The 26324-nt window shown below is 34.3% G+C and overlaps 3 protein-coding genes across 3 annotated transcripts; all 3 read left to right on the top strand.

Annotated features, from left to right (window-relative positions):
* The first annotated feature begins 3459 nt into the window (after positions 1–3459).
* Positions 3460–6643, top strand: LOC120191257 (protein NPGR1-like). The gene is made up of 6 exons (XM_039194243.1): positions 3460–3589; positions 3820–4054; positions 4143–4401; positions 4625–5829; positions 5921–6068; positions 6153–6643. The coding sequence occupies exons 2-6, from the start codon at positions 3863–3865 to the stop codon at positions 6464–6466; spliced, it is 2118 nt and encodes a 705-aa protein (XP_039050174.1). The 5' UTR covers positions 3460–3589; positions 3820–3862; the 3' UTR covers positions 6467–6643.
* Positions 6644–17488: 10845 nt separating this feature from the next.
* Positions 17489–18664, top strand: LOC120191283 (protein PHLOEM PROTEIN 2-LIKE A10-like). The gene has a single exon (XM_039194263.1). The coding sequence runs from the start codon at positions 17489–17491 to the stop codon at positions 18662–18664; it is 1176 nt and encodes a 391-aa protein (XP_039050194.1).
* A 2059-nt stretch (positions 18665–20723) lies between these two features.
* On the top strand, positions 20724–25144 carry LOC120191169 (kinesin-like protein KIN-7N). The gene is made up of 17 exons (XM_039194142.1): positions 20724–20877; positions 20954–21043; positions 21134–21252; positions 21341–21451; positions 21531–21612; positions 21693–21760; positions 21857–21934; positions 22036–22178; positions 22270–22372; positions 22504–22584; positions 22757–22825; positions 22896–22955; positions 23060–23206; positions 23880–24149; positions 24266–24352; positions 24475–24633; positions 24726–25144. Exons 1-17 carry the CDS (start codon positions 20733–20735, stop codon positions 25083–25085), a joined length of 2172 nt encoding a protein of 723 aa, XP_039050073.1. The 5' UTR covers positions 20724–20732; the 3' UTR covers positions 25086–25144.
* Positions 25145–26324: the final 1180 nt, after the last annotated feature.

Here is a 26324-nt window from a genome sequence, read left to right as displayed (position 1 = left end):
CATCAGTATAGAAGTGTAGTTGGGGCACTGCAATACATTTTTCATACAAGGCCAGACATTTCATTTGCAGTTAACAAAGCTGCACAGTTCTTGAAAGAGCCCACTGAGGTACATTGTCTTGTTGTCAAGCGTATTCTGAGGTACTTACGAGGAACACTAGAAGCTGGCCTTTGGTTTTCATCTCAAGCACAAAAACTGATGGTGCTTAATGCTTTCTCAGACTCTAATTGGGGTGGAGATGCTAATGACAGAAGATCAATTTCTGGATATTATGTTTACAATAGAAACCATCTACTGGCATAAACCTCGAAAAATAATGTGCAATATCCAGATCCACTACAGAAGCTGAGTACAAGAGTCTTACAGATGCTACTTCTGAAGTTGTATAGATAAAGGTTGTGCTGCATGAGATGAAGATTACACTGCCTGAAGAGCCCAAGGTGTGGTGTGATAATACCAGTGCAGTAGCTATGGCTGCAAACCCCATATTAGCTGCAAAAAACAAGTATATCGAGCTAGACTTGCATTTTGTGCGAGAAAATGTGGCAGCACATGAAGTTCAAATCAACTATGTACCAACTAATAGTCAAGTTGTAGATATCCTAACAAAACCTCTTCCTTTGGTCAAGTTTGATTTGTTCGGAAGCAAATTATGTTTTTTTTAGTTGAAAGAAGTTTGTAAGAATCAGGGTGAATGTTAAACCATATTCGGTTAAGTAGTTAAGTGCAGAGGTTAATCGGTTGTAGTTGGTTGTAACCAATTATGCAACAGCTCATTGGAGGCTTTAAATAGTTGCTTAGCATGTGTAATTCTGATCATGAAATACATTCATAACCAATTTACTCTTTTCTTGCCTTTCTCTCTAAGATACTTCTATAGTTAACAACATTAATAAATTTCCTACCGAATGATTCGATGAACGTTGGTTCATTTATAACCCTACCAAATAATATAAGTTTCATTTTAATGAAAAAGTCAATATGTTTTGATTTCGTTTCGGCTGATACAAAATGAAAATGCTCTACATATCATAGTTTGGCTAAACATTACAGGGTAAATTAAAACGTATATTACTCAACTTTCTTTTTACTCCTATTTTGATTACTAAATTTTTTTTCCAGTTTACTCATTGAACTTTTGATTTATTTTTATTTTAATCACTCCACTGTTAAATATTTAACGGCGTTATGACTGAACAATTTTGTTTTAAAAATCATGAATTGACTTCAATTTTTTTTTCATTTTTTGTGAAACCCCTTACTTTCATATTCTATTCAATTTCTGGACACTAAAACATATTTTTTTCAAATCTAAATGGTGGGGAGGAAGAGAAGGAGAAAAAGAATTGTATATCTTGATTCCACGCTAATTGAATGATGGGTATTGTATATCACACTAGTTTAGGATTTCATGGATTTTGGGGGTTTGGGTTGAACTTCATTAGTTTTAAAGCGACTCTAGAAGATCTAAACAAATAGAGTGGTAGGAGATAATGAGGTGAGATTGTCTGTGTCTTAAGTGGCTAGAGAAGATGTTGATGGACGATTTCAATTTCACGAGATGAAATTATAAAATTTTCATCTTTGGAATAAGATAAAATAAAAAATACAAAAAATGATGTGGATGACACACATATATTATATCGACAAAAAACAGTATACATTAGCATACATAAATGTCATGTCACATTTTCATATCTGATTTAACTAGGCCTGTAAACGAACCAAACATTTAGCAAACCGTTTGACGAAAAATTTGTTTATTTATTAAACGAACGATCATGAATAAGATTTAATGTTCGTTTAATTAAATGAACGAACACGAACAAAAGACTCGTTCGTGAATGTTCGGTAATCCGTTCGTTTATGTTCACGAACCGAGCATATATAATTAAATATATAATTTACCCACAAAGTTTGAATGTTAACCTTATGTTTAACCTTACATATTGGTATTGGATTGTAAAATGAGTTTGATTAGCTTGAAGCATGCATCAAATGTGAATTCATGGACTTGGAGGAGACATTGGGGGTGAAATTCTTTTCAAAATTCTAAAGCCAAAAAGGCTAAAGTGAGCATATAAATCCGGTAATTATGTCGCCTAGCATGTGGATCTTTGGGTTGTGGCTGGATTCCTCTCGGGCACTGTGCACTTCATAGGATTACAAAAATGTATTTGAAGAAGCAAAATTGGTCAACAAAAGCTTCTCCCTAATCATGTTACCCATAATGCACTGTTCCCTTTTATTTCATGATCAAAGCTGTGATGGGAATTTCATTTTAAAATTGGAAATTGCAGTTGGAATCATAAATTGAATGAAGAAAATCACCCCTACCCTTTCTGCCTTTATCAAGCTTTGCTTTGCTTTGCATTTATTTCAATTTAAAGTTAAAATTGCCTGGGGTCCTCTATTTTAAAATATGCATAAAATGTAATTTTCTTTTCTTTTTCATTTTACTGCTGTTTCCCACTTTTCTATTACTGTTTATAATTACATTATAGTCCTTTAAAGTTTAGTCTTTTCTATTTATAACCTTCTCTATTGCATCTTTTTACATAAACACTATTCTGGTGGTTTTTATTTAGGGTAAACTACTTATTTGGTCATCCACTTATTATTTAGTTTATATTTACTAGCTCAACTAGTATTTTTTTAAATGATACTTTACCTTATGTTTTGATCACACACTGTTAAAAATTAATAGTTATGCTGACGTGTTACCGTAAGATAATATCATATCAATGTTAAAAAGGTAATTAAAAAAATTTTATATCAACATCATTGTTAATTTTTTAACGAATGGTGACCAAAACAAAATCAAAACATAATATTAAATTTGATTTAAGAAACAACAATTGAGTTACAATAATAGAAATAACGTAAAAAGTGAGTGACCGGATAAATAGTTTACGTATCAAAAGCAGCCGTTTTCCTTTTGAAGATGAATGTTGATTTATTTTTGAATATGTCGTGTTCGAATGTAAATTTTTTTAAAATAATAATATTTTTTTAATGATTGAGATCATTTGAGTGATGTAGAAATTATATTTGATGCTCGTAAATATAGGGAGGGAGGGGGACAGGGGATTCAATGTCAATGAATTACTGCACCCGATATTCTGGTAGCAGGAGAGAAGGGGGCAGTTTTGTAATGCAATAATGAAAGAGACGATATAAATTTCCCACAGCCCATTGGTTCTTCTTGAATTAACCACCAAAGCTTTGTGACAACCAAAAATGGCCAAAATTTTCCACATCAAGAATCTGTGTATATGTCTAGTAAGCCCCCATGCTTCCACTTTACACACACATGCATAAAGATGAAAAAAAAACTACTTTTCTTTTATTAAATTAGCAAAAGAGAAATGCCCATCTCTTGATTAGATCTCCAAAACCACTTATTTTTTGGGAGTATTTGGTTTCTGTTGTCACCACCTTATAATTTCATTTTGTTTTTCAGAGAAAATGTGATGAGATGAAACAAATCCCCAAAAGGCAGTGACTGGAGATTTTAACTTTTTTTTTCTTAGTAGCTTTCATGGTGTAAACGATTTCTGCTAGCCTCGTTTTTTTGCTGGGTTTTTTGGTAAGTTCTAAGCTCTGTTCTCTTTGTTTGTCTCGCCATTTTCATTTCTCGTGAACTTTTGTTCTTGCTTTATTTAAATATGGAATTTGTCTTCCTGTTATTGGTGTTTTTTTTATGCATTTTCTTTTGAGCTCAATCATTTTTACGAGGGATTGTTGCTGTAATCGGCGCTTGTTTCTGGGTTTCCAAAACAAAATAAAATTGTGATGTTCCATATTTTATTTCTCCAGATTTTGACATTCAGATTGTAAGCTGTTGTTTTCTTTGGAGAAGATGCTGTGTGCTTGCTCAGGTGAACAATTCAAGTTCGAAGATGCACCGCAGTCGCCGGAATCATTGGCGACCAGAGATTTCTCAGCCAGTGGACTCTCATCTCGGACCGGAGACTGGGAACCGAAACTCGATGATGTCCAAGTGGATGAAGCTGAATCAACTCTCAAGGAAGCTCTTTCCCTGAACTATGAGGTGGGTTGTTTGCCAAAACCAATCTGTATTCATTGATTGATCGTTTTGCTAGCTAATTAGTTTTGGGTTTCTTTGAATGTGTTTGTAGGAAGCAAGGGCATTATTGGGGAGGCTAGAGTATCAAAGAGGGAACTTAGATGCCGCGCTTCAGGTTTTTCAGGGCATTGACATCAAAGGTTTGACACCAAGGATGACTGGGGCCATTGTTGAGAGAACCCGGCAAGGAAAACCACGATCCAAAGGTGACGTTATCCCTTCGAGTGTGATGTCGATGCATTCAGTCAGCTTACTTCTTGAAGCAATTTTATTGAAAGCTAAATCGTTGGAGGAACTTGGGCATTTTAGAGGTAACCGATCTTATAACAAATCTCTGATATGTTGAGGATATGTTTTGATCAAGATGAACTTTTTAATATAATTTGATTGTAACGATGAGGCTTTTGCGAATTGGAATATATGAACCGATAGAAAATTCAGGTTTTATTATTGAAGATCAGGAATTTTAGAAATGGCATTGCACGTTGTTAGAGCATAAGGTTTGAATGGTTCTGATGTCTTTTCATTTATCAGATGCTGCAAAGGAGTGCAATATAATTTTGGAGGTAGTTGAGGCAGCATTTCCTAGCGGAATGCGAGAGGGAATTGCCAAGGATTGCAAGTTACTGGAGGTGTTTCATAAAGTATTAGAATTGCTCCCTAATCTATGGAAAAAGGCTGGTTTTCTCAGTGAAGCCATAACCACATATCGTCGGGTATTGGTCAAACCATGGAATTTAGATCCCCTGAGAATAGCTAATGTGCAGAAAGACTTAGCTGCCACGTTACTTTATGGTGGTGTTGAAACAAGCCTCCCTGCTCACTTACAAGTATGGGGCTCTGCTACCCCTAATGGTAATATGGAGGAAGCGATTCTCCTCCTCCTAATGCTTATGCAAAAAGTGGCTTACGGAGAACTAAAATGGGATGCGGATATTATGGATCATCTGACTTTTGCTTTCACCGTTACCGGGCAGTTTGAATTATTGGCAGGTTTTGTGGAGCAGGCCCTCCCGGGTATATATGAAAGAGCAAATAGGTGGTATCTTCTTGCTCTTTGTTATGCTGCTGCTGGTCGGAACAAGGTAGCATTGAACTTATTGAAAAAGGTTTCTGGCCAGTCGGAAGCGAAGCACAAACCTCATATCCCGGCTTCACTGTTTGGTGCGAAGTTATCTTCTCAAGATCCAAAGCATGCTCTTTACGGGATAACTTTTGCTCGTAATGTGATTGATTTAGCAGATCAACCGAACGAACATTTCAAGGGTCAAGCCCATAGGTTTCTTGGTGTTTGCTATGGGAATGCTGCTAGAGTTTCGATATCAGATTCGGAAAGAGCCCTCTTTCATAAAGAATCTCTGGCTTCGCTCAACTCCGCCACTCTCAACATGAAGGAAGATCCTGAATTGGTTTTCAACCTCAGTTTAGAAAATGCAGTTCAGAGGAATCTGGATGTGGCCTTTGACAATGCAATGATGTACTCTAACATGGTGAACAATGACTCGGGTAGAGGTTGGAGGCTATTGGCGCTAATACTTTCCGCTGACCACCGGTTCAAAGACGCTGAAACCATACTTGAATTTGCTTTGGATGAAGCTGGTAGTTTAGATCAGTTGGAACTTCTTAGAGTAAGAGCTGTGCTTCAGATTGCTCAGGAACAGCCCAAGCAAGCAATTGAAACTTACCGAATCTTGCTATCTCTGATTCAAGCACAAAGAGAACCTCAGTCCGATTTAGAGGTGTGAGTTCTTCGGCCTTAAAGTACCTCTTTTTTCGTTTTGCTAAGTTCATTGCTTGCTTGCAACTGTTCATATGTCATGTCTTTTGCAGAATGAAGCAAAAAGAAAAATCGAAATGGCTGCATGGCAGGATCTAGCTACTATATATACGAAAGTTGGTTTGTGGCGCGATGCAGAAATTTGTGTAAACAAAGCTAAGTCAGTTGAACTTTATTCACCGAAAAGTTGGCATACAAGTGGTACTACAAATCGCATGAATCCTTGTTATAAAAGCCAACAATGCATGCACTTCCCCCTTATAGTTTCCCCATGTGTTTCTGCAGGGTTGTTGTTTGAAGCTCAATCACTTTATAAAGAGGCTTTGGTATCCTTCTCGATCGCACTATCGATCGAACCAGATTACGTGCCAAGTATTGTTTCAACAGCGATAGTACTTATACGACTTGGCAATCAATCGTCGCTCCCGATTGCAAGAAGCTTTCTGATGAATGCTCTTCGGTTGGAGCCGATGAATCACGATGCATGGAGGAACCTTGGGTTGATAGCAAAGATGGAAGGGTCGTCGGAACAGGCGGTTGAGTATTTTCAAGCAGCGTGTGAGTTGGAGATGTCAGCTCCGGTTGAAGCCTTCAAATGATGTGGGATTTGATTAAGTGGCTTCCCTTGTAGTCATTTATCTAGAATCTATCAAATTATCCATGGAAGTCAATTTTGCTGGCTCATATCCTATTAAAAATGTACAGCATTAAATACTTTTTTCAAACCACCCTGTCCTTGAAGAATTCATCAGACGGCTCAGAGATAACTCTAGATGGCTACTCGTGACTAGGGGTGTAAACGAGCCGAGTCGAGTTCGAGTATTGCTGAGCTCGACTCGACACGAAAATTCTGAAATGAAGTTCGACTCGACTCGAAAACTCGCGAGCTTAAAATTTTTAAACTCGACTCGAACTCGAAATCCTGAACTGAAGCTCGTGAGCAGCTCGAAAATGCTCGAAATGAAAAAAAAATTCTTAAACTTAACAAGATTGAATCTTCAAACTCAAATTCGAACCTGAATCTTAAATACATGAAAGCCTTATTGTATTTAAAAAAAATCAACACATAAATATTAATATTATTAATAATTTATTTTTAAAAAAATAAATTTTTAATATATTATATTTTCGAGCTGCTCACGAGGTTTTCGAGTCGAGTATCAAGTAGCTCGTTTCGGCTCATTAAGAATTCGAGTCGAGCTCGAGTTCGAGTCGAGTCCATTCAATCTGAATATTTATCTAGTCGTGATCAAATTATTTTTCTTTCAAGGTTTTAAGGAAAAATTAATTTTTTTAAGATTCATGGGTTTATATGATTTTCTTTAAAAGTACAAATATTTTAAATCTAAAGTAGTACAATTATATGTTAAGCCCTTTATTCCTTTAATTTTTTTTTCAGCCCTTCTTAAAATTGACTCTTTTACGTAAGCATTTAGTTTTAATCAATGTTGGTTTTTTCGGCCTAATACTTCAAGCATATTAATTATTTAGGGTATTAGGCTAATATAGATTTTATTTTGGAAACTACGACATTCTCTATAGTGAACACTGAACTCGTCACCTCAAAATGACAAGTTTTTAAAGATATTATTTTTAAATTATTTCCGTGAAGTAGACCCATATGGATCATTATTTTATTATCATTAAAATGACTCATCATTTCGACGTGATGAGTCAGTTTAAAAAATATTTTTTTAAATTACCAATATAAAATTTTATGATACCATTTAAAATTTTTAAAAATAAAAATATTATAAACAAATAAAAAATAATTAAATTTATGGATTTAAAAAATATCATAAAAAACAATTACCTTTCATCCAGAGGAAACTCGATAGGGGTTGTTGTAATTGGTGTCATAAGCAGGAATCGATACCAAGCCCACGACTGTAGCAGTATCAGATAGCCGACGACATCAGCATTTCGACTCGACTGGACAATTGTAGCCTTGCAAAGCTCTCGGTATAGAAATGCCAAAACTGGTATTACAACACACAACAAAGTCTTCCAAATATCGCAGATACTAAGTGTGGACCAAATTACCAGATTTATCTGGTAATAATACCCCTCTAATTAGTTGGAGAATATATACTCGAGACGCGAAAATAACCTCCTCTTTGATAGTCTCGTCCATCACTTGAAATTTCGATTCCAACCATGTTATCGTACCCAAAAGCCGCCGATGACATCGGATGGTGGACATTTTCCTAAAACTTGGTATACCAATGATGCAGGGTCGTACATGTTCTGACTCACCACAGAGGCTCCATTCACAGGAACACTGAGTTGGTAAGCAACGTCTTCCAAATTAATCGTTGCTTCACCACTCGGGAAGTGGAACGCGTGTGTCTCGGGCCGCCAACGTTCGACCAGAGTTTCAATCAACATCGGGTACAACTTGAAGCTACGTACAAATATGGTCGAAAATATATCGGATTGCTGCAGATATATCACGGTCCACTAATGCGGCTCTCCGTGTGTCACCCGTGCTTATGAATATTCCATTCATCATATGGTCGACGTACGATCAATGAAACATGGACATTATCTAGGCGTAACATATATTTTTGGGTTGTCATTTTTTTAGATTTTGATAGAAGATATGTTTTTTGTATTTTTTTTTGAATTCAGGGTTTGGTGAGGAACAAAAACCCCAAACTCTTATTTATAGCCTTACATTCAATGGTTATAAACGGCTAGTTGGAAAAAATATACGGTCGAACTCCTCACCTCGAGGTGACGATTTCCAATTGACCGTTGGCCATGACCGTTGCCATATAGCCGTTGACTAACGACTAATTTTTTGAATTTAAAGGAACTTGTCATGTCAAGGTGGCAAGTTCCATTTAATTTTTTAATTTATATTTTTTTATTTTATTTTTGTAATTTTAAAAAAATATTTTTTAAACGAACTCATCACGCTTAGGTGACAAGTCATTTTAGTGTTAATAAAATAATGATCTACATGGGACCCATTTCATGGGGATAATTTAAAAATAATATCTTCATGAACTCGTCATCTCAAAGTGACGAGTTCGGTGTTCTACGTAGCTAATGCTGTAGTTTCTAAAATAAAGTCCATGTTGACCCAATACCCTAAATAATTAACTCGCTTGGGGTATTGGGCTAAAAAAAACCATCAATGTTGATATTAGTGTCATTATTTTGAAACGTATAATAATATTAGGAAGTATGATAGTGCGTAGATATTTTATAATTAGCTATAAATCTTGATATATCTAAATAAATTTTTGGTAATAGTCTGTTATGATATTAAAACAAAAATATTTATGAATTAATAAATTTGTAATTAAATAATATAAATTTGATTGGATAAGAATTATTTGTAATGCAATATAAATAATTGTCGAGAACTCATTTTATATGTACTAGTATGTTGATTTTACTCTTATTTTTAAATGATGTATTCTTTATTCTCGTATATTCAAATTTTTTTACTTTACACTCATGTTTAATTTCTATTATTTTTATAGTAAATATTTATTAATTTTATTTTTTATTTGATAAATAATACTAATAATTAATGGTATTTTTTAATATTTTTATATTTAAGAAATTATTAATTATTTTATATTTTTACAGTTATTAAAATTATTTATAATTAAAAAATATTTTTAATGAGTTTAAGAAAAGAATTTAACCAATTAAATGACATCACATCAGTAAATTTAACAGTCGTTAATGTGATCAACGAAGAATGTAACTAGTGAGGATTAATTGATCATGATTTTTAAATTCAATAACATGTGATTAGAAACGATGATTCACTTGTTTTTTTAGGTATAATTAGAGGGGTCAAATGTATATTTAAGCCTAGAAAATGGACTTGGAGACTAAATTAAAGGCTTATACATAAATAACCTTAGAGTACGTTTACTTCGTGAAAAAAAATCATTACTAAGAGAAATAATCTTTTTTCAAGATTGTATTATTACATTTGATTCGTAAAAAAAATCATTATTATGTAAGAATTTATTATCAATAGTAACAGTTTTTTTGGTAAAATGGTAGGAATATTATTGCAATCAAATTCTTAGGTATTACACAATTCTCATCACTGTGGATAAAAATATTCCTAGGATAATATTTTTTTATATGGGTCATTCTCAATTCTTATTATTCGTGTTTTACTCGAAATTATAAACATAATAATAATATTATACCAAGAGTTTAATTTAGTAAAATATTAATAAATTTGAGTAGTTAAAATTATTTTATATTTTTAATATTTAATATATTAATCATTTATAAATTTATGAGGTGAATATGATATTATTATAAAAAATGTAATTGTTTAAAATAATATCTAACTTTAAATTATTAAAAAATAAATCTTATACATTGAAAAAAGAATATCTTTGTCAACTTAAGACCACAATATTTTTTTGTAACGCCCCGATTTTTGAGTTAGGAGTTTGGGCAAACCCGAGAGAGGGTTTAATAGATCCATCAGGCTTGAGAGAAACCCATGCCCATTTGTTGAATAGTTTGGGTTATGTTGAGTCAATTTAAGTCTTGGAAGGGATGTCTTTGAAAGAAGGATAAATGAGGAAGGATCCCTAGAGCAATTAACCCTTAAACTTTTGAAAGCTGAAAATTCATTAAAACTTGGTGATGTAAACATGCAAGCTCATTTTTTTTTTCATCATTCCTTGTCTTCTTCCCACCCATTTTCTTCTCCATTTTCTCTCTTGTGAAAGCCATAAAAGGAATCAACTTTGTAGCCATTTCTCGGTAGCTCAAATTTGTAAAGGTAAGATTAGAAATCTCCTCCCATCATTACAACAAAACAAGTTTTTAGCGGCGTTTTTTTAGTATTATAGCGACATTTAAAAACTTTATTGGTATTAGTAAAAGCACCGCAAAAAGCGTCGGTAAAGTAAACGCCACAACAGTTAGCGGCATTTGTGAACAAAAAACGCCGCAATAGGTCAAGATCTATAAAAACATTTTAAAAACAAACGCCGCAAAAGGTCAAGTTCTATAGCATCATTTTAAAAACAAATGTCGTTAATTACCTAGTCGCGTTTGTTTTCTAAAACGCCACTATCTGTTATGTTATATAGCGGCGTTTGTGCTAAAAGACACCATAATTTGTACGCCGTTAGTGTCGTTTTCTTCATAAAACGCTGGAAAAGAATGTGGTTTTAGTGGCATTTGTTTACCAACGCCGCTATATATTACTTGAACTTAATATCATGTGGCATTATCTAATTACGACAAAAAAATATTTAACAACAAAATAAATTCAAAGTTTATAAACATTAGAATTAAATGTAACATAGTTTAACATTGTTCACTAGAATTTAATCTAGGTTCTTTCTCTTTCAATTAAAAAAACATTGTTCACTAAAATAAATAAAAATACATTCTTCAAGTGACAATTTTGAGCATTAATTTGCAACTTCAGTTTATTAATACTCCATATGACTTCAAGTATTCAATTCGGGAATGTAAATTAACCACCTGCAGAAAGAAATGTGCTAATTAGTTCCAAAATATGTGCAACAAAGAGTGAGAGATGCAAGAAATATTAAAAACTCATAACAAACAAGAACATGCACTTGCTCCCCTGCAAGAACTAGGAGCTATCTGTTCAGATAGATGCTTTTCTTATCACCTTCGGTCATAAAACATGTCCCAAATATCTACTTTACCAAGAACCACATGATGTGTTCGTCATGCACTTCTGGCTATAATCTGCAACAAGCAGATGGTTCTAATCTGGGAAAATATTTGACAATGCCATAGAGAATCGAAGAAAACCAAAATAAAAGATATGACGTCCTTAAACTAGGATATAACATGCGAGCCTTCTGTATAAAATGTGCAAGAATAACACAACCAACCAAAATACTCGCATAACACTCAACTTCAAATTGCACATTAATTAAATCCAACCCACCAAAAAATGTCACTCTCGTTATTCAATTAATAAAACGCACTTTTGGTCAAACGTACCATTGAAGTTTGAACAATAGGAACAATTCTACAAATGAAGTAATATTCTAAATTTGAAGGTTAAGGAACCAAACCTCTAGCTCCCTATCCACTTGTGTATCCTTTACACTGCTATACAATTGTGACTGTAAAATAAAAGATTGAATCGACACCTTGAAACATAGCAAAATCAAATGAAATAGCTATAGCTTTATCAATTTAAGGTTTAAATAAAAGTAGATATAGAAGCATCTAAAATGAATAAAATTACACATTGCGAAACTTTTACCGAGGGAAAGAAAATGATCACCGTCGATGTCAACGGCCTCGATCTAGTCTTCTCTTCTGCGTTTCTTTCCTTTATCCATCTTTAAGTAAACCATAATTTTTCTCCTTTTCATCTTTCTTACTCTCTCATTTGATATTGACATAGAAAGAAAGAGATTTGATAGCATTACAAACTACTATTTAATGGAATCACAGCCCTTAGAGACTAATTCACACTGACCTAATGCCAACAGAGAGGACCATAAGAAACTAGCAAAATGGGATTTGCTAAAATCCAATGTTTCCGTTTTTAATCAACAGTTTTATCTAGCTAGGGTGGGTGGATGAGGGTACAAGGGATGCATACTCCATAACCCACTCATGTTATTGAGAATGAACCAAAAGATTGGTCATTATTTTTCATTTATGTCTATCTAATTTCAGGAGTAAAATCAGAAATGCACCCATGCTTCAGATAAACTAATAGATGATGAAGACAAGAATGAAAACGAAAACATAGGATCTTGATATATGTATTTTGCAAAGGGTTCGAGAGTGAGTGGTCCATGAGAACAAATAAAACAAAATATAATGAAAGCAATTCTTCAGATAAGGTACATATGAAGAGTCATCATCAAATCCACTTAAGTTTAATAAAAACGACAAGTTCGACTTAAGCTCAAGCAAAAGAACAGGCGCAATCATTCTTCAATTCAAATTTCGAAACACTAAGAGCCTCGTTCACTGCATTAAATTATTAAACACTAAGAGCCTTGTTTGATGTGTCAACCATTCAAAACTATCCAGTTCGAGTGCCTGTCGAAGGAAGAGAAATACCAGTCTGAGTACAGGAAATTCAGAACAAAACGGAGGTCAGTAACGGAAAAGGTGAACACCTTGACGAAGAAGAAGAACGTCGAGTCGGCGGCGCATTAGACAATGAGAACTTCAAAGAAAACTGGCGAAATAACAGGAGATCAGAGGCGCAAAAGAGAGAGATTAAAACATGAAACGCTGAAAACAATGGTGATTCTTCCCGTAAAAAGAATAAACTTTCAGAACTAAAAGAAACATCCCAGATCCCTAATCTCTAATCCCTCTTTTAGCTTTTTTAGTTACAAAAAGAATCCAAAAGCTCAACGCCGAAGCATGGGGAGAGTCTCTAATCCCTCTTTTAGCTTTTTTGGTTACAAAAAGAATCCAAAAGCTCAAGGCCTAAGCATGGGGAGAGTCTCTTTAATCCCTCTTTTAGCTTTTTTGGTTAAAAGAAATCCAAAAGCTCAAGGCCGGAAGCATGTGTAGAGGCCTGCAAAGGAAAGCAAAAAGGAAATACTTTTTTCAATTACCTCGACGGTCATAGAGAGGTCACAACGGCGTTGAATGGCGAAAAGCTACAGCAGTTTCGTGGGAAAAGCTACACCAGTAAATATGAATTTTATTAGGGTGTTTTGTTTTAAAAATGCCATAAAAGCCATTAATGTTAACATTTGTGGGATGCCGGGATATGTGTAAATTTAGTGGCTTTTTCTTTTAAAACGTCGTTAAAAATGCCGCGATAAACTTATTTTATAGTGGTGCTTAGAGCTTTTTTTTTTACCTCTTAATTTCAAGGTTTGGTCATGGAGGTCATGATGGGGTTCTAGGACTCTTGGAGTTTCGAATCCATCTTAAAATTTCCACGTAAGTTAATAATCCTTTCATTTTTTTGGTTAATGAGAGAAGTGAGAGAAAGCTCTAAAGTGAAGGGTAAGGAAAAAGAAATTTTTGGGTGAACCTTAGGTTGTTTCTTTAACCTCTTATAGGGGGTGTTTGGTTCAAGGATTGTGGGATTCTCATGAGATGTGAATCCCACATTCCCATGTTTGGTTAGCCGAGAATCTCATTCCCGGTAATGTTTTATTACCAATAGTAGATTTTTTAGGGTATATTATCGGGAATATCATTACCTCCATTTCCTTAGGTATTGTAACATTACCGACATTTTGGACTAAAATGCCTTTAAATTTTTATTTTTTTTTCAAAAATATCATTCTTCTGTCATTGAATAATAAAAATTCTACGAAGGTTAAATTACAAATTTATCCTTAAATTATTTTAGATTTACAAAAAAAATCTATAATTAAAATTTTATATGAAGTTCAGGGGTTAAAAAAATTTACCCTTTCATTAAACCTTTTTTATAATTTAAATTTTGTAAAAAAAATTATATAAATATTATGAATTTAATTTTTTAAAGAAAATATATAAATATTTTACAATTTGTAATATTATACAAATATATAATAAGGACAATTTGGTCAAGTATACATTCCAATAATCTTTTATTCCTTTAACCAAACACGGTAATCTTACATTCCTGCTAAACCAACCAAACACAAAATACAACATTCCCAGTAATCCTATTCCCTGGTAATCTTTTATTCCCACTGGTAATCTTACATTTCGTGAACCAAACGCACCCTTAGTGTAAGGTAACACACTTCTAACATTTCTTTACTACTTGTAGATCAACATGTGTAGTTTTGATGCATGTTTGGTTGTATGAGCCATTTGTGTGCACTTGGGGGTTTAAATGCATGTAAACGAGATATGTTATTCATGTGTAAAGTAATGGTCTTTCATGTTCCTTAAGTATTAAATAAGCTTTAAACACCATTTGGGGGCTTTGGGGGACACTTTAGGAATGAATTTGAGGATTTTATACGAGTGAAACAGAGTTTTCTAGGAAGAGGGTATCGATACTGTAAGAACAATATCAATATTGTCGGTCGTGTCAGGGTAAAATTCAAAAGGTTTGTGAGGAGAGTATTAATACCCCATCAAGATGTATCGATACTGCTCAAGTGGTATCGATACTCGGGGCCTTGATCAGAAACATTGAAGCTAATTTTGATATCGATACTCATAGGAGGATCGATACTAAGGGTAGAGTATTGATACTCCCCATATGGGTATCGATTCCGAGGTATTTTTCAAAACATCGAAAGCAATTTTGGTACTGATACTCAAGGGAGTATCGATACCCAAGCGAGAGAGTATCGATACTAAGATAATTTTCAAAACATAGAATGCATTTTTGGTACTGATACTTGGAGAAGTATTGATACCATATGAGGGGAGTATTGATACCCAAAGAGGAGTATCAGTACCATTGTGACTATTTAGGCTATAAGCCTAGTAGAGGCTAGAGGGGCGAAACCAAGGGGTTTAGTGCGAGAAACCTTCTAATAAACTCTTAAATGGAACACATTAATTAATTGTGTGATTACATAACATCTTAATGAGGTAGCTTCCTTAAGACTTATGCATTTGTATGATCATCGGGGAAAGATAAGGACACCCAAGGTACTTGTATGAGGATTGTGTGATAGATTGAGGATTATTCGGATATATCCAACGTCATTACTTGACGCTTAGAATGCTAGTTGGATGTTGTGCCGATTCTAAGTGACCCGGACACGTCTCAAGTACTATAGAGGAGTAGACTAGCCGAGTAAGGTGTCGATGCTATATGACCTGGACCTAACCCGAAGTATAGGGAGATGTTGATGCTATTTGACCCAGATCTTACCTAAGGCTCTTAGTAAGCAAAAAAGGTGTGAGTTCCGTGATGCTAAGTGACCCCGAGCTATACCATGATGCTTACTCTTGTTGTTGTGTTATTGTATGCGATTGTTCATAACCATACTTGTAGCATGCTCATGTATTGAATGCATGTAGTATAGTAGGGTTATTTATGTGGCACTGAGCTTGTAAGCTCATCGTATGGAATGTGTTTCCGTGCGCATGTTCTTAGGTGCCATCAGAGGAGCTCGTTGTCAGGTTTCAAGATTTCCAAACTCGATCTTCCACCAGAGTACATCTCGAGTATTTAGTAGGCATGTATTGTCATAGACCCTTGTTATTATTTTAGTCGTAAACTCTATTTTGTACTTATATATTTTGGAGATTTTTGTTGGGAGCTCCCCATATTTTAAATACTTATGATGGTAAACATATTATGTTTTGGATATTTATATAATGTTTAAATGTTAAATTAGTCAAATGCTTAAAAAATGGTTAGCCACTCGGGTGGTTCCGTTTGACATTCTAATCATTCGAACTTTAAGTCGGTTCGGATTAGGGTGTTACATTTTTCATATTATATTATATTTTATATAAATAAATATGACACTTATGAAAATTATTTAAAAATATAATCTCGATATACTAATTATATTAATTACATGTTAAATGTATTTTTTCAGAAGTTAGTGTAACAATTAAAATATTTGTATGAATTTTCATTCAAATATTTATAATTTAATATCAAAGTTTAACTTGTTGAAAAAAACATATATCATAGGGATAATTTATAAAATATGCATCCAACAAATTTTATATTGATCAAACTAAACACTGTAATTTTGCATTCTGCTAAATAGACTAAACAAGTAATACAACATTCTCAAGGTAATACAACATTCAGGTAATCTTATTCCTAAAGATAATCTTACATTTCCTGAACCAAATGACCCTTTAAGATAAGATTGGAGAAAGAGGCCTAGATTCTCTCTCAAGCATTCTCTTAACCTCTCTCTCTCAAGTTTTTTTTTCTTGACGATTATTTACAATCATCTTCAGTTTAACCGTTCTTTCTTTCTCGTATATAAAATAACCGATTGTGATTTTCCGTCTAAACCAAAAAATGTCAACCGTTAAAGGCTACCACAACCTAACTTTTCACACCAATAAACTTAAATTTTTAAATATAGAAAAATAAAAAGATTAAATTATGAGAATAAAAACAGGACTAAATTTTAAATATATGAAGAGTACAAGGATTCAGAGTATATTTTAACCCGTTTTTTCCTATGTAATCAGGGGGTTCTCCCTGGGATGGATGTATATCAACTCTCAAAAGATCATGTTTCATGAGGCTGGATTCTCATATTTTTCTATGTAAATTAAATGGATGGAAGGATCATGACCTTTCTTATTCAATTATGAGATCAGAATTATTCGTTATTGAAGTCTGGCTTCATTTTCCTTTCACATGACTATTTAAATTAAAACTACTTAATTAATGTTCTTAAAAAATCTAAAGATTTATCTGTTTAAACTTTAAACCAAGAACAAGTTGCAAGAGATCATGAATCCAAACCCCTCCAGCAAAATCCCAAATCTTAATATTTTATATCCATGTTCATGTCATACCATTGAGTATTAAATTCACAAAGAAAAAAGAAATAAAATCAAGTTGTTATATAAACAAAGCAAAATCCCCCAGGCTTCCTGGGAAAACGGAAAAGGGTAGGATATAATTACGCCGTCGTTTCTGTCAACTTGATCTTCTCTTCTTCTTTCTGCAAGTCCAATTTTCGTTTTGCTTTTGGTTCTTTTTGTTTTTTTCAATGGATGTGCAATCAGTGAAAGAGTTGCTGGCATTTTCATGTAGGAAGAGAAAATGGCTAATGTTGTCAGCTATATGTGGAGCTTCTGGTTATGGTGTTTACAAGGTGTTGAATTCACCATCCATGGAGAGTAAAAGGAAGAGGCTTCTGAAGCTCTTCGGAGCACTGGTTTCATTATCCGAATCGATCTCGGATTCCGCCGAGACCATCAATGTCATCTCCAAGGACCTGAGGGAGTTTCTAAAATCAGATTCTGATCAAATTCCCAACAGTCTGAAGCAGATTTCAAAGATTGTTAGTTCGGATGACTTTTCACAGTCTTTAATCAGTACTACTCAGGCTCTAACAGTTGGTGTTTCGAGAGGCTGTAAGCAAGAGTCGGGGAATGTTTCTGAACTGGAAAATTCAAGCTTGACTGATAAGGTATTGGATAGGGCTTTTTCTGATTCTGGGACTGGTTTTGTATCTGTTGTTGTTGGTAGCTTTGCTAGGAATCTGGTGCTGGGATTTTGCTCCAATGGTGGACAAAATGGTGGGTCATCTGATGTGCCCAAATGGGTTTATGACGATAAATGTAAAGAGCTAATGGCTGATTGCATACAGAGATTTGTAAGCACTGCTGTTGCGGTCTATATCGACAAGTCCATGACCATCAATTCTTACGATGATATGTTCGCCGGAATGACCAATCCAAACCATCAAAACAAAGTCACAGACCTCTTGGTTTCCGTTTGTAATGGTGTCGTCGAAACGCTGGTGAGAACGTCTCATCAAGTTTTGACGAGTTCAAACCCGGCTTCTACTCGTGCAACCGTCAATAATTGCGATGCGAATGCCGGTGGCACGAGGGACGGTTTCGATAACGGAGCGTTTTTAGTGAACAATGGGTGGGCTGACAAGGTCTCATCCACATGGGCAGTTCCAAGGAATAAGAAGTTTGTGCTAGATGTGACCGGGAGGGTTACCCTCCAAACAATAAGATCTATAGCTGTGTTTCTGTTATGGAAGCTTTCACAGGGCTTGAAAAGAAGCGTTCGTGTTGTCCGTGAGGAAGTCGTTGAAAAAGGACTCGCCGTCGTCCGATACGTCGGTGCGGAATTGTCGGTTATCGTCACCTTTTGTCTCGCCATGTACTTGTATATCCTAGATGGTAGAAGGGTTCTTTTACCTGCTTGAATCCATCTTTTTCTGAAAATGCCTATACCAGAAGGCCTTGTATGTATACTTCTTCTCCTGCCACTAAAATGTATAATAATTATTGGAATTTGTTGCCACAAATCAAATATTATTATTTATTTCCTTGATATGTCTCTTTGGGTGTGCATATATACAGAGCTTGTTTTTTCATTGATTTTAGGGCATTATATAAAAAAGAATCTTTAACATTTGACATTTTTTCAATTACATCCTTAAAAGAACTTAGTAACTTAAATGGTAACATTTCGATTTTTTTTAAATAATTCATATTTAGATGATGAACTGATGATAATTTATTTTTAATCCCAAATTCAATTATCATTTAATTCAATGAACTTAGTCAAATATGTCACTGTTTCCATTACTTAAAATTAATATTTTAATCCTTTAAACGATTTTTTGCTCACCGGACTCAAATATTTTTGTTCGAGAATTCGGGAATGTTAGAGGTTTAACACTTGGGAGACCAAAACGATAGATCTCTTTAATAATGGTGAATAATTTTAAAGGACTTCTATTTGGGTGACCAAAATGCTAATGCCCAAAAGTCAAATGACCATTTAAATGGATTTAACCTAATTCTATTCTCAACTTGCTATTTTGCTACTGGGTGGGGTCTTAAAAAATACATATTTGTTCAGCTATTATCAAAATTATTTGGCATATTAACTAACTGATTTCGGTGGTAGATAAATTTTTATTATTTTTTAAGATTTTATGTTTCAGCATCAAGAACATTAGGAGTGTGAGCGTTCAATAAGTGGTGAATACATAAAATTTATTGGGTGGCCAATATAAATATAATAAAAAATTGGTATAATATTAAATTATACCCCAACTTTTAATTTTGGGTAAAAATAATTCATGGACGTAAATCGTTAGTTAACAAACTATTAACGTTGTAAAATAATGGTCCTTTTTATCCTAAAACGAAACATTGAGAGCTTAAATGCTCTAGGAAAAAAATAAGGGTAAAAACGTCTATTCATCAAACGTTCGAGACTTTTTTGCCCTAAAATGAAACCTCAGGAGTCAAAATACTAAAAAAATATATTAAGGACTAAAATGATCATTTTAATAAATGATGGGAACTGATTTTGATATTATACCTAAAAATTTATCTAACATAATTTATATATAATTGTTAATTTAAAAATATAATAACTATATAAATTTAAAGTGAATTCAGAAAAATATATTAGATCAATATAATTTTTAATATATATATATATTGGGGTATGGGGTGGGCCGTGGTCTAGGTATGCACATCCTTAAATTTACACATGTGTTTAATATTAAATATTTGAGAATTGTCTTTGAATAAATACTGCATTGTGTTTTTTTCTAATTAATAAGGAAAGAAATTATCCGAAATAAAAAAGGCATGTAATAAAATTTTGAGAAAATAACAAAAATTCCCCAAAATTTTTATATAAAAAACATCTATACCAATGTTTTTAAAAGTATCCATTTACTGTTAAGGTTTCATGAAAAATAATATATTAAAAATAATAACATTTAGTACTCCAATTATCACTTTTGTTTCGTTTCAGTAATTTAATTATTATTATTTTTTTCAAAATCATATCCAATGTTACATTTTGGTTAGATTTTGATCACTCACTGTTAAAAAGTAACATAACTACTGACGTGATAGTTTTAAATTTTTTAATAATGATGTGTCATTACTTTATGATGACACATCAATATTACCGTTAATTTTTTAATACTAGGTGACCAAAACATAACTTTTTTAGGTATGATTTTGAAAAAAAATAATATGGTGACCATAATGGAACAAAAGTCCGAGTTGGGATTCTAAATGCGTAGTTTACCTTTAAAAATACCATTCAGTCATTCACAAAGATAGGTTCTTTCACCCAAATAGACCGGTCCGGTTTTATTGCGTCCGACCACCCACCAACGCACCCACCCAATTTTTTATTCTTAAGGGGCATTTTCGTCAACTAGCAACTTTCAAATCCACTTCACATAGAAATCCCGCCTCATCTCCTCTCTGCTACTCAAACGTTTTTTAAAAGAAAAAATGGAAAAGATCTGCGTAGCAGTGCGAGTGAGACCTCCGATTTCCCAAGAAAATCCTTCTGGAGCCTTTTGGAAAGTCGAAGACAATCGAATCTCTCTTCACAAGCTTCAAGGCTCCCCAATTTCTGGTCTTTCTTATGCTTTCGGTGAGTTTCATTTCCCCTTTCCCTTTTTCCCGTTTCTGAATCCAATTCTCACCAGTTGAAGTTTTGTTCTGTTTAGATCATGTATTCGATGAGAATTGCTCCAGTTCAGAGGTGTACGAGCTTCTTACTAAGGATATTATTCATGCTGCCGTCGATGGCTTTAACGGTTTGAATCTTATCTTTTTGCTCTAATTTTGATGTCTAATACAAGAAAGTATCAATTTGTATAGATTTTCTATGTTTTATTGTGTTTTAGGGACTGCCTTTGCTTACGGACAAACGAGCAGTGGCAAGACCTTCACTATGAACGGTTCATCTAGTGATCCCGGGATTATTCCTCGAGCAGTTAATGATTTATTTCAGATAATAAATACGGTAATTTAACTATTTTTTTCAAAAACAGTTAACGATGCATTTCGGAGGCTTTGAGTTTGATCTTCTTCGTGTTGAATTAAATTCCCAGATTGATCGAGAGTTTCTCATACGAGTCTCCTACATGGAAATTTATAATGAAGAAATTAACGACCTTCTCGCTGTTCAGAATCAGAAATTACAGATTCATGAGAGTTTGGAGGTCAGTCATTTACTTTGATAAAGATAAAAAAGTTCATCAATTATGTACAAAATTAACTGATTTTTCTTGTCTCTTTTAGCGCGGGATTTTCGTTGCGGGTCTTGGGGAAGAAATTGTGAATACTGCTGAACAAGTGATGAAGCTCCTGGAGTCAGGAGAAGGTCCTTTAAACTTCTTAGTTTTGCCCTTGGTTAATATGGGTAGTGGTTTTTAAAAAATATATATATCGTTTCTCTTACAGTTAATAGACATTTTGGTGAGACAACTATGAATGCACGAAGTAGTAGGTCTCATACAATATTCAGAGTGGTAAGTTCTTTAAACTTTTTGTTGAACGTGAATATTACTCTATTTGTTTGCTGAACTGTACTTCTAGTAACCATTATATTAAATACACACTACTAGGTGATAGAAAGCAAGGAGAAGGATACAGGCTCTTTTGATGATTATTCAAGCAGTGATGCCATTCGCGTCTCAGTTTTGGTTTGTACCTTATATTACTGTACAATTTTCCCTTTTATCTAGTTTTTACTTTGTTCTATTAATTTTTTAATGTTTTTTTTAATTCCTTTATTCAAAAGTAGAATTTGGTAGATTTGGCTGGTTCTGAGCGGATTGCCAAGACTGGAGCTGGTGGAGTACGTTTGAGGGAAGGAAAGTATATTAACAAGAGCTTAATGGTTCTTGGTAATGTGATTAACAAACTAAGTGATGGTGCAAAACAAAGGTACTTGCTTTGCATATTCTGCGGGAAGTAAGGTTATTTGTGTAGAATAGAATAAATATATTCTAATGACAGAATTTATTGACATGTACAGGGCACATATTCCTTATCGGGATAGTAAATTAACCCGCATACTCCAACCTGCTCTAGGAGGGAATGCAAAAACTTCAATTATATGTACTGTAGCTCCTGAAGAGGTAGGCTTCCATTGACTGTGTACATGCTATTTCATGCTTGTTTTTTTGTTTTCTTATCTATTTTTAAGAAGGGGAGACGGAAATGGCATTTTCATCTGAGCATTTTGGTTAATTTATTATTCCATGTCTAGATTCACACTGAGGAGACGAAGGGAACTCTCCTTTTCGCTAGTAGAGCCAAACGAGTCACTAATTGTGCTCAAGTGAATGAGGTTTGTTAATTTTTCTTATATTGCAGCAGTATATCACCTAATATATGAATTTCCAATGCTGTCCTGTATAAATCATGAAATATTATCATGTTATTACTTATCCCTAGCATTTTGTTTTAATTGATTTGATATGAATTGACATGACGCTAATCATGGCTTAACTTCTTTCTAGATTTTGACGGATGCAGCCCTACTGAAAAGGCAAAAGTTAGAGATAGAGGAGCTACGCAGGAAGCTCCAGGCAAGGATCAGTTGACATAAACTAACATTAGACTTAAAAGGCAATCTAAAATTCTTCAACTTTTTTACAGGGATCTCGTGCTGAGGTGCTGGAGCAAGAGATATTGAAACTGAGGAACGACATGCTTAAGGTTCACTATTTTTTTATTTTATTTTATTTTAGAACATGGATTAATGTCTTGTATGACCAACTATTAACGTACACAATTTTTACCTGCTTGTATTCCAATTTTAGTATGAATTAGAGCGTGAAAAGCTTGAAATGGAACTAGAAGAAGAAAGAAGATCGCATAAAGAGCGTGATCAGTACTTTAGAGACCAACTGATGATGATTGAAAACCTAAGTAGTTTGGTTTCTGATGGTGATGGAAGCTCTAGTCAGGTATAATCTCCGCAAACTGCTAAATGAGAATAGAGATTCCTGTTTCTTTTCTGTGTGCTTCTAAATTTAGTTTGTGCTGCAATCTTATTGTGGTTCCTACTTTCTAGATTAGAAGATCATTGCCTAGTTTTGGCATGTTATGGCAACATTACTTGGAGAGCAATCCATCTAGACATCTTTTACAACACTTAATTTAGCTTTAAAAATCGTGTTTTGTCATTCTGCTTTCTTGGATGACTGAGTGATGCACGTGACTACAAATGACAAAACTTAGATTAATGAAGTTCATGTATTCCTGCATTACACGTTCCCATTATGCCCTTGCCATATGTTTATCTACAGCAATGTGAAACTTTTAATGGAAAAAGAATTACATACGAAGACTGTAACTGAATTGTGGCTGCAAATATCATTTTATCATCTGGAAAACAGTACAAGATATATCAATTCTAAACTTAGGCTACAGCAAATAGTGAAAAAATGTCTCTAGGAAACCTATCTCTAATACTGAAGTTTGACATCGGAATTGAACTTGACCGTCTGACTGATCAAAGAACTATTCATTATTTTAGGGTCATTTTTTTTCAGGGCCACTATTTTATAGTAATTCTATTATTGTTATGATGATGTCTGTGCTGAGGAAAATTTATAAGTGTACTTCTGGTGAGGGCAGGACTCAAGGGAAAGCCCAATAGAAGAATGCAATGAAAAAGGAGATGATTTTGGAACACCTTGTTTTAAAGCAGCTCCCAAGGTCTTTGTCGCCAAGAGATTGAATTATTCACAGTTGCCAGATTTCAGTCCTCTTCCAGATTCTTTTAGCAATGTAGCCGATGAGGACACCTGGTTCAAAATAAACAAGGGTTATATTGCTAACCTTGATTCAATTCAAGCAACTCCTGCAAGAAAAGTTCAATCCTTTCCACCAGAAGATGCAACTCCTGTGAGTTGATTATTCCAAGGGTTGTTTTGTTTTTACTAATGCATTTCTCTGAGATAAATGATACTTTTATCATAATATCTGTGTAAGTTCAACTTAACATATGGTTTCATTTTCAGAATTATTTGAACAAGAATTACAAAATGGAACTCCAAAATCTCAAGAGACAGCTAGAACTTGTCACTGATGACAAGAATGAACTCCAGGTCCGTAAATAGTCACTAGTTTAAGTTTCCTCCTTGGGAGTTTTTCATCACTAAATTTCAGGATGATTCTTTCATTGACGTGCCTTTCAATGCTGTAACTGTTTCAATTGGTGCATTCACAGAGAAAGCTCAAAGAACACATACAATTGAATGATAGATTGAAGGGAGAAATGTCCGAACTTAAACAAGAAGCATTGCTAGCTCGGGAAATGCCTCGAAGATTGTATGAATCAGTCGCAAGTTTTAAGGATATTTATGAGGAAGTTTTGTCAAAGATGCAGGTCAAAATGCATTACATTAGTCTCCAACTTTTTATTTCTAATTTGTTATAAAACATTAACACGCATGCTTCCATTCTTTTGAGCAACGGCAGGGTTCTACATTTGAAGGGAAATCTTCAACAACGAAACTGCTCCACGGCACACGTAAAATGGGGTCAATCCTTTTCTCTGCTTTGGAAACTCATATTTCAAACACAATAGATGGTCGCAAATCTTCATCTGGGAATAATTCTCGAATACAAGAACACAACAGAGTGCTTTCGGAAAGACTCGAAACCACTATTACATCCTTGATTGTATCTGAAACTGATGATAAACAAGCGAAGACCCCTTTATGCAGCTCCAACTTTAAGGTAGCCACCTGGTCAAGGTACCATTTATCAATTATGGTTTTATTTTTCATTATGATATTAGGATATTTGGTTTCATTCTTCAGGATCCTGATTTTCTGAACTCTATTTGCTATACATTCTTATACATCTTTTCATATGTTGTGTGAATGTTGTTTAGTGTATTTCCTCTACACAGAAAAATGCTTTTGTTGTACTCCATGATGACCAATATATAGAGCTACTATATGGGTCAAGAATTGAACTCAAAAAGAACTTCCAGGTTCACTTTATATTGAAATTGTAACCTTTGTCTCGAGCAGTACAAAGATCTTTGCTTGATTGCTCTTGATTAGTTTAACGGGTTATGTTTCATATATCACAGGTACGAAGTACAAATTACAAAAAATTAAAGGGGTTAACACAATAACTTAAGCTTTCATAACCAATTGTTCCATGTTTGTCAAACATATATAAGATTCATGCTTGAATTTCTCTGCTTCTTCATTGGACTTAGCTGGTCGATAAAGTGGTTACAGAGCAGGAAAATTAAGAAGAGGAATGAACAATGGTGGAACCAAGGTCATTCTTGTTATTCTCTGCTCTTGGACTGCTTCCATCACTGCTATTCGAATGTGAACCAAATGTAGTCTTTTGCAAGACCCCTTTAGGAGATGATCCAAACCAAGGACTACGACCCCAGCTCTCTGCTATAAGTCTAAGAGCAGATGAGTTCTTGCAGTCTGTGGTGTTGCTGTTAGTGCTATGCGATACCTCACCGAGAGGACCTACTGTCTGTGGAAGTTTCCCAAGAGATGGGGATCCAATTTGCTTGCCTCGGCACTGTTTCACTACCAATGCTGCTCACTCCCAATCCCATCTGTATAGGTCATGTTCATGTGATAATCGGAGAATAGAATGAGTTGCAGTTTCATTGTTGGAAGATGAATTACATAACATGAATCCAAGACCACCATCGGTATTGATATGGAAAGCTGAGTCCTATCAGATTGAACATCAACTTCAGGTCAGGAAATGGAAGAACGATCACACTGCGTTCTAGGCAAATCATCGATGAATTGGCGAATGGAATGATGGGATTCTGTTTCTTGACTATTAAGATCATGAGAACAACCAATGGTTTCTTTATTCAGAAGCAGCTTGCAGGAACAACAATAATCAATAGATTTCGAGTCCATTAATGACTAGCTTGTCAAGTACCAGTCTATGTTCAAATATGTTGTATACAAGTAAAAAATGTAGGTGCTTTAGGACAAATAAACGGTCCGATTAATCTATAATGGATGCAGAAGCTTAAAAACAAGATATAATCGCTGGGAGGATAATTCTATCACCTGCTCA

This window comes from Hibiscus syriacus, unplaced genomic scaffold, assembly GCF_006381635.1.
Source record: "Hibiscus syriacus cultivar Baekdansim isolate YM2019G1 unplaced genomic scaffold, ASM638163v2 tig00116965_pilon, whole genome shotgun sequence".
Taxonomy (NCBI): Eukaryota; Viridiplantae; Streptophyta; class Magnoliopsida; order Malvales; family Malvaceae; genus Hibiscus; species Hibiscus syriacus.
This window is presented reverse-complemented; position numbering and strand designations above follow the sequence as displayed.

Coding starts and splice junctions, on each gene's coding strand:
- LOC120191257 (XM_039194243.1), top strand. CDS start 3,863: ATGCTGTGTGCTTGCTCAGGTGAACAATTCAAGTTCGAAGATGCACCG. Junction 4,402..4,624: donor GGAACTTGGGCATTTTAGAG/GTAACCGATCTT, acceptor TTCATTTATCAG/ATGCTGCAAAGGAGTGCAAT. Junction 6,069..6,152: donor GAAAAGTTGGCATACAAGTG/GTACTACAAATC, acceptor GTGTTTCTGCAG/GGTTGTTGTTTGAAGCTCAA.
- LOC120191283 (XM_039194263.1), top strand. CDS start 17,489: ATGGATGTGCAATCAGTGAAAGAGTTGCTGGCATTTTCATGTAGGAAG.
- LOC120191169 (XM_039194142.1), top strand. CDS start 20,733: ATGGAAAAGATCTGCGTAGCAGTGCGAGTGAGACCTCCGATTTCCCAA. Junction 21,452..21,530: donor AGATTCATGAGAGTTTGGAG/GTCAGTCATTTA, acceptor TGTCTCTTTTAG/CGCGGGATTTTCGTTGCGGG. Junction 22,179..22,269: donor AGTGATGGTGCAAAACAAAG/GTACTTGCTTTG, acceptor TGACATGTACAG/GGCACATATTCCTTATCGGG.